The 12,782-nt window shown below is 38.6% G+C and overlaps 1 protein-coding gene across 1 annotated transcript in view; it reads left to right on the top strand.

Annotated features, from left to right (window-relative positions):
• Positions 1-6,296: 6,296 nt before the first annotated feature.
• LOC109043790 (uncharacterized) overlaps positions 6,297-12,782 on the top strand; it is a 36,612-nt gene continuing 30,126 nt past the window's right edge. Inside the window, exon 1 of the mRNA XM_019061099.2 lies at positions 6,297-6,564. Within this exon, the coding sequence (XP_018916644.2) occupies positions 6,541-6,564 (24 nt within the window). The 5' untranslated portion in view covers positions 6,297-6,540. The remainder of the gene's footprint in view (positions 6,565-12,782) is intronic.

The raw sequence follows: 12,782 nt of genomic DNA on the forward strand, positions 1-12,782 counted from the left end.
ATTGACCACAAATATTCTTTAGTTTTTTCCTGCCCCCCCCCCTCCCACAAAAAAATAAGTTTCCCCTGGAACTTCAAATATACACCCCTTTTTCTTTTTCTTCTTTTCCCCCATTCCTTCCACCCTAATTCTGTGTAGTCACAAAGTTTTTGGATTTTGACCTTTTTCATATTCATTTAAAAAAAATTTTGCTTATGTTTGAAATTTCAATTTTGATTTTTTTTATTTATATTTATTTTCATCTTGACTGCCGTTCTCCACTCGCTGGAACCCCCCCCCCCCCCTCCTAAACCTGACCCAAAAATGATATATGTGATAATCGATATTACTAAAATTAGAAAGTTGAAATCATACATACATACAAATGTACTCTATGTACTAAAATCCAATGTGGTCAGCAAAGTGGTATGACAGTTATACCACCGCACAATGACAAACCTGGAACGTCAGTGTGCGGTGGTATGACAGTTCTACCACTTTTCCTACCCCTACAGAATTTTTCAGAAGGGATGAAAAAAAATTTTGAAGCGTTTTTTGTGCTTATCTTTATCATTAAATTTGAACCATAACATTTTTTTTAAAAAAATGAAATTTTTTTTTTCCGTGCAACAAAGGGCTAGTCTCTCTTCCTGTCTCGGATTTTAGTCATATTCGTATTCTCCTGTTTTTAATTCTTCTCGTTTTGTTTTTTTCTTCCCATATCGATGGTGGAACTGCAAAAGTGCGTATATCGGTTGCGGTGTTTGAAAATCTCCGCTCCTATTTTATTTTTTAAAAGGAGACAGAAGCAACATTGTGGCTCGAAATTTTCACAGAATATTCTTTCCGTAGAGAAGAAAAATATCCGAAGTGCTCAACAAATGATGTTAAATGGTTTTCCATACGAAAAATAAAGTATGACAAGAAGTCTGCAACGCCGCAAACCGATATACGCATTCCTGCAGTTTCACCATCGATATATACATGTCACTTTGTAACACTCCCTGCTTTATAGTTGGACTAAATTTTGCAATTTGGAACCATAAATTCTACCCCGGTTTAAAAATAACGTATGTGCCATTAGTTTCCCTATGCACGTAAGTGTTTTTCAGATGAGCCAGAATTTATAGTTTCGGATTGCAAAATGCAGTCCAGTTGCCGTTCGAGTATTACCTAGCGCACTTAGGGGGGCAGGAGGGGTTTGTAGCAGCGTTATGGTGCGTTACAAGGGGGAGGGGGGCCAAGCCCAGCGTTACGTAAAAAATCCAAGCCGGGGGAAACAAAAAACTTTGAAAAAAACGTGCAAAAAATTGAAAATTCCGCCCTTCCCGAATGAGCGTTTTCTTGATTATTGAAAATGGGGGGGGGGGAGGTCAGGCCAGCGTTACGTAATTCAAAGAGGAATTTATATGGCTGCGTTACGGATGTGTTACAAGGGGAAGGGGGGTCAAAAATTCGGAAAAGGTGCGTTACTTTATACTTGAACGGCCCCTTACGACACCTAACCGCCATTGTCCCTTATAATTCCTCCTTTCGACACTTAACAATTGACCTTTCGATCTTTCATAATCTGCAACATTGTCATCCCTCACACGCAAAAAAATGGTCGTTGCTGATGACAGAACCTCTTATTCACAGGGATCCTGCACTTTCTTTGTCATACTTACAGAGTACAGAACTTGGCTGTTGTGAGAACAGGACTTCTGTCGTGAGCACATAGAGACCGCTATCTTCGTAAAGGAAACTTCTGTGGCTATAACAAAGAAAGCGCAGAAGCTTTATGACTATTTTATTACTATTTTTTAATTCACCTTTTAACTAGGTGCCCTCTGCACCTTCTCGTAGTATAGAAACCCAATCTAGAACCTTTTAGGAAAAGTTTCGTCTGCAATTTTATATACATGCACGTGATACCTATACCATGGAAGTTGTTTCGTTATAATGTCATCATGATGGTATACGAAATGCATAAATTCGCACATTTTCCCCATATTGGAACACTGCAAGGGCATGAATGAAGTTTAGAGCCGTCAGGTTCTTTGCGACGACACGACCGTGTGGCTGAGCATGTATGCTCTTGGGTGGAGTATGACAAGTGAGAGTGCCTTGGAACGGAAGCAAATCTGTCGTTATTGCTCATCGGCAAATTGGAAATAACTAGCTGCGGAATCGCGATAGGGGACGTGATTGAGTATCGTGCCAGATTAACAAGTATTGCGCTGTCCTGTGCTTCGTAACTGTATACGGTTTCGCAATGCTTTCAGTTAGAGCACCTTCTTCAATTTTGACTCTTGCAAACTTTATCACTTTTAGATCAAGCACATTGTACTTTTAATGGCTGAGGTACGTTATTTTAAGTCGTAACTTCGCGATTTGATTAACAAATTCAAGGATGTAATTAAACAACTTTAAGTGAGCTATGATCTCTTAAATCAATGATACCCAATTATTCACGTGTGTTTTGGATTAGGATATAAATCCGTATTCTAATGCCTCGAATGATATCGTTGTTTTGGTTAATTGGTTCAGTCGAAACGGTCGTCAATATGACAGAAAAATCCGCTTCAGTAGGCCACAGTCCGGGGCAAGGTGGATCGAGTCAATTGGAGAGTTCGGCAAAATTTGGAAACTTTAAAAACTTACAATTCCGTTTTTACGAAACGATGAGTCTTTAAAAGTGGTTCAATATGTTTTTTCTTCTGTATAGACATCCCTTTAAATTTTAAACGTGATGAAATAAACATCAAAATTTGCTGTTTTTCAAAATTTCATGTCCGACTTTTCCCATTGACTCGACCCACTATGCAATGACACCGAACCGAATACGGTTTGGATAAGTTTTCGGGTTTTAAGTCAGAAGTAAACTGGAGAGGGAGAATTTCTCTGGAATTTTTGACCTAGAATTACGCGGGAGGCATATGTATTTCTAATGCATGGGACAAACATTGGAACGAATAAATCAGGTTTCTGTTTTTATTCAAATAAAATTAATCATTAACGGGTTGCGAGTCCACATTTCTTTAAACTAAAGAAAAAATCTATGAATGATAAAAACTCTTCTATGAGAAAAAAGTAATTAAGTCAAAGGTTTTTTTTTTCTGTTGGGTTGATGAAATGCTCCTCGAACCAATGCGAAAGATCATTGACAGCTTGGATTTTGTAACACTTGGTGGTCAGTGGCGTCAAATTTAGATTAGATAAACGCGGTGCAAGACTTTTTCTCCGCATTCCTTGACTTTCTTCTCCTCCTTTCACTTTCCGTTCTCTTATTCGATCCAATTCGTGGGCTACCATTAGAGAACCGCGCTAAACGGAGCACTTATCTCTAATAAACGGAGCGGACCACGAAAATCATCACTCGAGCTTTGAAAGCTATGCTTGCATTGAACTCGAAAGATAGAGAAAATTACTGATCATGCTAGAGGACATAAAATAATTTCCTCGATTGCAATTTAAAGCAAGGACTTTAAACCCTTGAGCAGTCCTATGCGGAGCTTGCCAAAACACTTGCTAGATTTTTGATGAACTGAACTAATTGGTCTCCCCTCAATTGAATCAGTGAGTTCGAAAACACGCCAACTCGGGTTTTTTTCGATTTTCACCTTTTTACGGTTTAGTAACATTTATGGATAGAGGCACCTGCACGCAAAAGGAAATTTTGAAATTGCAATCGGAAGTGCTCGAAACAGCGACGGGAAAAGGGAAAATCAAGTTTTCTGGAAAACCAATTTTTGGCCATTTCAGGGAAACGGGTGACCATCCGATCTTGCGGTTTTCTTTTTTCGGTTCAGTATACCTTGTACCAACAAATTATGTAAATATTCAAGCGTTATTCGTGTCGAAAAATATAAATTTTTCCGGGCAGACTATGAAAAATCAGTATCTGAAAATCGGTGAGAACGAAAACACACCAACTCGGAAATTTTTAAACGCTTTAATTCTCTGTCATCAAGCATGGTGTATCGATTTCAACTAGGTGCTTTACAAAGTCTCTAAATACTTGTCCTTTGGCACCAAAAAGGCTTTTCTTAAACTAACTTCTTCGCCCGCTGCGCAGTTTTAGGTGTTTTCTGAACAATTTTTTTTATCCGAGTTGGTGTGTTTTCGAACTCACTGATTCAATTAAGTTCAATTTTTTTCCTTCCTTTCTTTTTTTTTGCTGAAAGCTAAAATAAAATAAATTTAACATAACCGCAACTCAACCATATCATGTACAATTTATTATCTTTGATTCTTTTTTTAAAAAAAAAATGAAAAGCAGAAAACAATATACTTCAAAATCATGTGCGTAAATCGTTTAAATAAAAAGTCCGAATCACATTCAGAGCAAAATGCCACTTAGTTCCTTTCTTTTAAAATACAACGCACGAGAGAGAATTTTGCAGTATTGTCTTAAAAAGTTGAGCTGATGTTGTTTAGGGCTATCAAGATATTGGTACAGATAAGATCTAAATGCTAGTGTAACAGTTAAAACCTATTCAGTTTCATTCTTCATCATTTGTAACTTTATTGTGCTGAGGGTTGTGAAAGGTAAATTATGACAGGATGTCTGCAAGATTTCAAACTAAAGTAAGTATTCTTCTATTTTTACCATTTTTGTGCTACCCATGCGTGTTCTATACTGCCGTACTATGAAAAAACGCCGTATGAACCTTCAGGCGTTGCCAAATTTCCTTTGATAAAACAAGAATCTCCTGGTAAACTTATGAATATTTTCCTTCCAACTTTTTAGATAATTTTGTTCGTAATTTCACCTGAAAATTTCAAAGAAAAATATTTAGAACTTACCTCAAAAATATGCATTTTATCAAAGGAAATTTGGCAACTCTCGAATGTTCATACGGCGTTCTTCCTTAGCACGGCAGTACATGTACATGTACGCATGTTTGTCAGGGATCTTTCTCATCTTCTGCATGTCCTTACCCAATAGCGGTGTTTACTTTCTTAGCCTTGCGTTAAAGTCTTTCAATCGAGTTAGTCTGGATAAAAGCTACAGGGTAGACGGGCATAATCGAAAATTTAATAATAGATCGATAATAATCGATTCGAGTTGAAAGTGACCGTTGCTCTATTATATCGAACAACGTAGCCACTAAATGAATCTGTTCCCTCTGCGACAGATTTTGCTGCGGAAGCGACACTTGATCGGATCGAGTTCGGCTACCCAAGTCGCATTTTTCAACGAAAAAATCGCAATTTCTTGAAATGAAGTTGCGATTTTTCCGCGATAAAGTCACTAGAATAATCAACATCTGAGCGACTATCCTCAACCTGTCTCAACTTTATCTCCATAAACTTCCGTTCGATGGTTCTCACCAATCAAAATTTTACCTCAATTCACAACGATTTATTGTTCGATAGAATTGCGATTTATCGCCGTCGATAGAATCGCGATTTTATTGCAAATTAAGGCGATAAAATCGCAATTTTTTTCATCTTCGAATAAATCGACGTTGATAATATTTTCGAAAGCCACATTCTACGATCAAATCGCAACTTATCGCTATCACTGCTACGCGGGATGAGCGGTGAGACGAATCGGGGATTTCGGGTGAGTGCCGGGTGCCACACAGTGGATCGACTCTTAAGTAGAGGGGTTGGACATGAAATTTTTGACTGGAACTGTAAATTTTGATGTATATTTCGTCACATTTTAAATTGCAAGGGGTGTTTCTAGAAGAAAATTTTACGAGGAAACCAATGCAACCACTTTTAGAACCTCGAAGTATTGTACACTGGAAAAAAAAACACATTGGATCTAGAGTCCAGACTCTTAAAAACATCGGCAAGAAAAAATACTCTTGATTCAATCTAGTCTTAGCTTAAATCAAGAACCAAGCCTCTTAATTTGAGCGGATTTCCTTTTGATTTAAGCTTAAATCTGATTGAATCAAGAGTATTTTTTCTTGTCAATGTTTTCAAGAGTCTGGACTCTAGATCCAATGTGGATTTCTTCCAGTGTTGACCAAATGACCACGAACCCTGTGAACTGGCATGCCTCTTGATGAATCCGTTCAAAATAGCAAATTTTCAAATTCCAAAATTCAAAAAGTAGGGTGAGTAATACGCACAGAAATTAAAATCGATGTTTTGCATTAGGCCAAGAGTATTTTTTCTTGTCAATGTTTTCAAGATGCTGGACTCTAGATCCAATGTGTTTTTTTTTCTTTTTTTTTTCTAGTGTATGGATGGAGTTATAAGCGTTTAAAGTTTCCAAATTTTGTCCGACCTCTCCTGTTGACTGGATCCACCATGTGCCGGGTGCCGGTGACGGGTGGTAAATGGTAAATGGTAAAAGTCAAGAGCAGGAATCGGTGCATGGCCGGCGCGGCGCCACCGACCGCGCACCGGGCAGCGGGCACCGCGACCAGCGAGCAGCGAGCAGAGCCGCCAGTGTGTCAGTCACCTCAGTAACCCAGTGAGCGCGCGAGTGTGCAGTGCGGACCCGAGTGCAGCCAGCGACTCCTATACCCGCGCGCGTGTAAAGTGCACTTTCGGAGCTTTCACGTCCAGTTTTCAGTTTCCATAAGGCTTCTTCGCCCCGTCATTTGCGGCCAGAGCATGGCGCGCTTTCTTGTGCCGGTGGTGAGTTTTTTAACTTTCGAATTTCAATCGTTCCTTTTTCATTTTTCTTACTTTCATGCTGATAAATCTAGGAAGAATGACTGGTCAGGGTACGTAATTAAGCACTGCACACACAGTGGCGTACACTGGAAAAAAAAACACATTGGATCTAGAGTCCAGACTCTTAAAAACATCGACCAGAAAAAATACTCTTGATTCAATCAGATTTAAGCTTAAATCAAGAACCAAGCCTCTAAATTTGAGCGGATTTCCTTTTGATTTAAGCAAAAATCTGATTGAATCAAGAGCTCTTTTTCTTGTCAATGTTTTCAAGAGTCTGGACTCTAGATCCAATGTGTTTTTTTTTTTTCTCCAGTGTATCTAGGAATTCTTTAAGGGGGAGGTGAAAGGGTCCGTGACGGTAAATTTACATTATTTTGTGTTTTTTCCCTGATAATATTTTATGTCTGCCCTCCAAAAGTAAAAAAAGGTACAATTAACGAGGCTAAGGGGGGCTCCAGACCCCCTGGACACCCCCCCCCCGTCTACGCCACTGCTACACAGCACAAATTCTCTCATCAAAATTCCACGGAGAACGCATTGAACACATTACAAATTTCAAAACCTATTCAATAGTGAGAAATAAACGAGCGTGGTAAGTAAACTGTACGTTCAAACTTCCCGCTCGCAATAAGACCATGATCAACGTGGGCCTCTCATGTAGTAGAGTTTTCACAAATAGGAATTTGACAGTGATAAATGGCAATTAAGTAGCTATTAAGAATTAAAAAAGTGAGTGAATAAAAAAGTCGATAATAGTTGTTGAAAATAGCGATGAATTGAAATTGAGAAGCTAACTCGCATTCAAAAATCGAATGACAAGTTCGTATCTCACAGGTAGATTAAAATTGCTATTTAATAGAAGTTTCAAAGCAATTGACTATAAATAGCTCATCATTTTATCACTTCAAATCTTGAAATTCTGCTACATGGGCTGATGAGGCATTGAAATCAACTAAGTAAATACTGAAACTTGATTGATTAATTCGAGATTAATCGAGAAAAAATTGGCGGCATTATCAGAGGAAAACTATTTCCTTCGCGAATTCTCATCGTATGGGGGAACACTAAGTACCACGAGTATTTTATGCTAAAAAGAACTATGTTTCACGCACATAGTTCCTCACGGAAAAAAAATTCTCGGTGTTTTTACCAAGGTCCGTTGGTACCTTTACCATCTCACTTTTTTTACCAATTATTGGTAATTTTACCAAGACAGACTGGTAAGCTTACCTAAAAATCGGTATTTTTACTGTTTTCTTCAGGTAAGAATACCACTTTTATTGGTAATCAATTCCCGGTAACTTTGCCATTTTATCTCGGTAATTCTACCACAGTCGATAAAAAATATTGGTGTTTTTATCGGGGTCCAGTAAAATTACCGAGAAAGTCGATAATTTTACCGAGATTTTTCGGTAAAATTACCAATTCCATAAATGGTAATTTTACCGAGAAAAAACTGGGATCAAATAGAACCCTGAATTCTTGGTAATTTTACCCTTTTCCTAGTAAAAACACCGAGATTTTTTTTTCAGTGCTTATAGCATAAAAACGTCCAATTACTTTTATGACTGAGGGTTCCCTCTGAGCATACACATGGGAGTCAGTGAAATGGAGGAAATCAAATATAAAATCGAGCGTCGAAGTGACGCGTGCGTGAATCGCGATGCGAAAAAGTTAAGTGAGTTATAAGAACGTGACCTGACGCGCCGCGCAACTACCAGTGGCGGTATAGTTACATTGTGGCCAAGTTTCGAAAAAAAAAACGTAACTAGTAGCAGGTTCTGTTCGTTGAGTTGCATAGCTTTCTATGCAGTGAAAGTTCTGAAATACCTGACAACTCATCTATATTTAAACATAATCCCGCCAAAATGAGTTACAATTACATAAAATCCATCATTAAGAAAAGCTGTAAGGTTGAGAAAATCTTCATTCTCTAGTGGAGAGAAAAAGAGGAGATTTTTAAGTATCACTATAAAAAAAATGTATATCGATTGATACTAAAGTTCAGATAAGTCTTTTATAAAATTTGTAAATTCTAGAAACTTTTTCAATAATGATTACACCACATATATAAGCCAAAAGAACCACAGTACCTCTCATAAATAATACTCATAATAATAAATAATAATAAATCTCATTATTATGAAGTTTTAAACAGTAACCCAATAAGGACTCTGCCATTGTATAATCATTTTATTTAATAAAATCAGATAGTTAGTTGTTGCATTATGGGTAAAAGATAATATGATGTGACGAGAGAATGTTTTAGAGATCAAAGCCGACAGAGGGCTATACCTAGTGTCTTTTAAGAAGGTTAGGTTTTACAATAAAAGCTCCCTAAGCCAAACTACGGTTAAGACGAAATGCTGATCGAGCCGAATTTTTTTTCGGTCCCTTAGACACATCCATTAGTTAAGTGGAAAATCGGTTAAAAGGAATTGCTGCTTAAGTCGAATTTTTTGTCGGTCCCTACAAAATTCGACTTGGCGAGCTTTCACTGTAGTAAATGTGAATTTTTAAGAATACACATTCTTACTGGCGGGTTGAAGAAAGTAGAGAAAACCGTCTGTTTAAAGAAAAAAGATGATATCTACAATACTTGCAGATACATTTACGTGCATACCCGCCCATACTACACGAACATGTGCGCACACTCATATACGTATACTGTAAAACACACTTAAAGGGAAACTGTATTTGTATTTCCACTTGTATTTCTGATATTATTTTTTTCTGTAGTTCTGGAATTTAAGAACAAACAAAGAAAACCTGACATCAATTCTTAAACTGACGTATTTATGCTAAAAGGAACTATATGCTTTGGGTTTACGTGCAACATCGATCCTCTTAGCATAAATAAATTCAACTCTCTTACCAACGATTTTATTTTGAGGGCGTAACTAAGTAGTTTGATTGAAAATGTGGGCGAAGAGAGAGATGTTTGAGTTTTTGTTTCGAGCAACACCTACTGACTTGCCATTGAAAAATTGCGATGAAAAAGTCTGATGTTGTGTCAATTCAAGGCACAATTCAAGCTCTGAACATGGCGCATTATTATCGCTAGATCACATGATCACTTTATCTTATAATTAAGTTTTTTGAAGAGGGGTGGTCTGGCCATACCCCAAAAATTCTGACGGGTGGCTCAGGGAGTACCGGTAGGACTCTTGTAGGATCCCCAAAACTTGAAAAACCCACATAAAGGAGAATTTTAGGTTAGTTAGGGGAATTTCTGTTAAGAGGGGCCCTCAAAACGTATCACTACCCCAGACATTTTCGAGCCAAACCGATGCGGTTTTGAAACTGCAAATTTCTAGGCTCTATTATCTAAGTCTGGCTAGACATTCTTCGGCGTATTTTGTGAAAACTCGTTTTTAGAATAAGTGCCTGAGAAAAGGATTAAATTGTAAATTTAAGTATGAGTTTTTAAGACTTCCTAATCAAAATTTAAATGATCAAATCTATTTATAATTTTGAAAAGCATTAGTTTTGATTGATTTAAAATTTTAATGAAATAAAAATACCAATCACTGAATTACTTTGATTAAAATCATTCATAGTTACTGAATTAAGCTCCAAATAATGTTAGTCGCGGGGGTAGTTCCAAAAAGTTGAATCACGCATCTTCAAGACCTCGGAACAAAGAGTTACCTGCTTCAATCAATGCAGAAGTCCGTCGTTATAAGCACGCACGTCAAGTATGATCAGGTCGTTTCTTAATATTAATTAATTTCTTTATGCAATTTGTTAGTTTTTCTTTATCGGTTTTTAAATTGTTAGATTTGTATCCCATTTCACTTCAAGTAGTTAATTTCAAGCGAGCAAGCGAGTGTATATTGCTCACTTTGGCCTTTGACCCGTCAGTAATACTTCTACCGGAAGTGATCCCTCTTCCAATATGAGAAATAAAAAGAGAGAGAAAAAAAAAACAGAATTACGTATGATGAAAATCAGTCTATGCAGTAACAATACTCGAGATTTGGTTGGTGGTCATTAAAAGATGCCCTCTCCAATGGATGATGACACACGTATGACTGCTCTGTAAGCTCCAAGTTGAGCCCCCACTTGGATCGTGTGACTTGTGCCGTTCAGGTTCAGATGAGATAATAGCGATCTGGCAGAGAGGCTGCTCCGGCCGGGTCGCTTGCCTTGTTTTGTCTCTGGGACACAATGGCAAAACAAACGGGCGGCGCGTGTCCCGGTGTGCCGAGCGTCATTATTTAGAGCGTCGATCGTCACAGGGGCGTCGGGACGCGCGTCGTCGATGGGCGTCGTCGATTCCGTTGCGTTGGAGCTGCAGACGCACCGCAGCTTACGTATAGTCCCGGTGTATAACGAGCTTTGAACATCAACCGAGGCGCGAGGAAAGTTCGAATCATGAAAACTCCTTTTTTTCTACTCATGCGTTCAAGTCTCCGCGCATGTGGACTGAAGCTGAAACAGCGCTTATTACCACACTGAAAAATTTTGGGCTCGATACAGAGAGGGAATTTCAATTTATTGAAACTCCTTTTACTCTGCTCATACGTTTAAGACTCCGAGCATTTAGACGGAACCAATGCTTATTACTACACTAAGAAAATTTAGGCTCGATGCAGTGAGGAAATTTCAATTTATTAAAACTCCTTTTTTTCTACTTATGCGTTCAAGTCTCCGCGCATGTAGATTGAAGCTGAAATGGCGCTTATTACCACACTGAAAAATTTTGGGCTCGATACAGAGAGGAAATTTCAATTTATTGAAACTCCTTTTACTCTACTCATGCGTTCGAGTTTCCGCGCATTTAGTCTGAACCAATGCTTATTACTACACCGAGAAAATTTGGGCTCGATGCAGAGAGGAAATTTCAGTTTATTAAAGCTCCTTTTTTTCTACTCATGCGTTCGAGTCCCCGCGCATTTAGTCTGAAATAGCGCTTATTACCACACTGAGAAAATTTGCAGGGCTCGATGCAGTGCGGAAATTTCAAGTAATGAAAACTTCTTTTTTTCTGCTCATGCGTTCAAGTCGCACCGTGCATTTAGTGCGAAACAACGCTTGCCACCAAGGTAAGTGAAAAGTAGGTATGCTCTTGCCGACCCCTTTGGCCGAAGCGCAGCTTTTATTCCCACCACCAAGTTTTGAATTGCAAAAACTTTGCAGTCTTGGCCGATAACATATATGACCGTCTGCTGTTGGTGAAAATGATAAAACTCAGCGCAAGCAATTTCAATGAGAATGAAAATTCATCTGCTTTTAGTCTGTTTTATTATTGTTGTCAACACAGACGGCCGTATTCGTTTTCGGCCAAGACTGCAAAGTTTTTGAAATCCAAATCTCGCGCCACGGTTCTGATGACGGGAACTAAGAGCTGCGTTCCGGCCAAAAGGGTTGGCAAGAACTTACCTACAGTTCACTTATCTTGGCTTATTATCACACTAAGAAAAGGACTCAATGCAGAGAGGTTTCAGTTGATGGAAACTCCTTTTTTTCTACTCTTGCGTTTGAGTCTCCGTGAATTTATTCTTAAACAGATTAATTGATCACTCTGGGAAAATTTTGACTTAATTTAACAAGGAAACATTAGAACCTATGAACAAAATAAAATCGAATTCATCTAGTAAAGAAATGCGTTTTCCGTCATTCTATTGACATGACCATACCAGACAAGGTGTCTGCTCATGCTGCCGCATACAGTGTCATTTTCGACTTCCGTATCTGACGCACTCTTTCATCGATCATCAGCTTCAGGATCTTCAGTTGGATCAAAATATATGTAAAAATTTGAAAAATAATACCAGGTTGTACCTTTACTAACGGACGAATCTATGCGCGTGGAGTTTAAGTGTTACATAGTTCCTTTTAGCGTAGATACGTCCAAATTGGAGCTGATGTTATATGAGAACGCTTTCGGATGTCAATGCCGAGGCATTGGTTCCTGTTCATCGAGATATTGTTTCGGAAAACACGGCGAAGCCTATCCCCGCAATTAAGGGAGCTAATCGAGCTCTCAAGAAAGTAGCTGAAGACTGACAAGTTTTCGGAGGAGTTTTCCTTTGACAGGTGCTCGCCGAGAATCATACTCGAGATCTAATTTTAAGAAGCACGCGCTCCTGCCTAGTTGCATTCCTCGCCACGGCGACGCGTCGCGACGCGCGTCGCGCCACGCGCCTGCCGGCTCGAAGCGCCGCGTCGGC

Source organism: Bemisia tabaci, chromosome 4 (genome assembly GCF_918797505.1).
Source record: "Bemisia tabaci chromosome 4, PGI_BMITA_v3".
Taxonomy (NCBI): Eukaryota; Metazoa; Arthropoda; class Insecta; order Hemiptera; family Aleyrodidae; genus Bemisia; species Bemisia tabaci.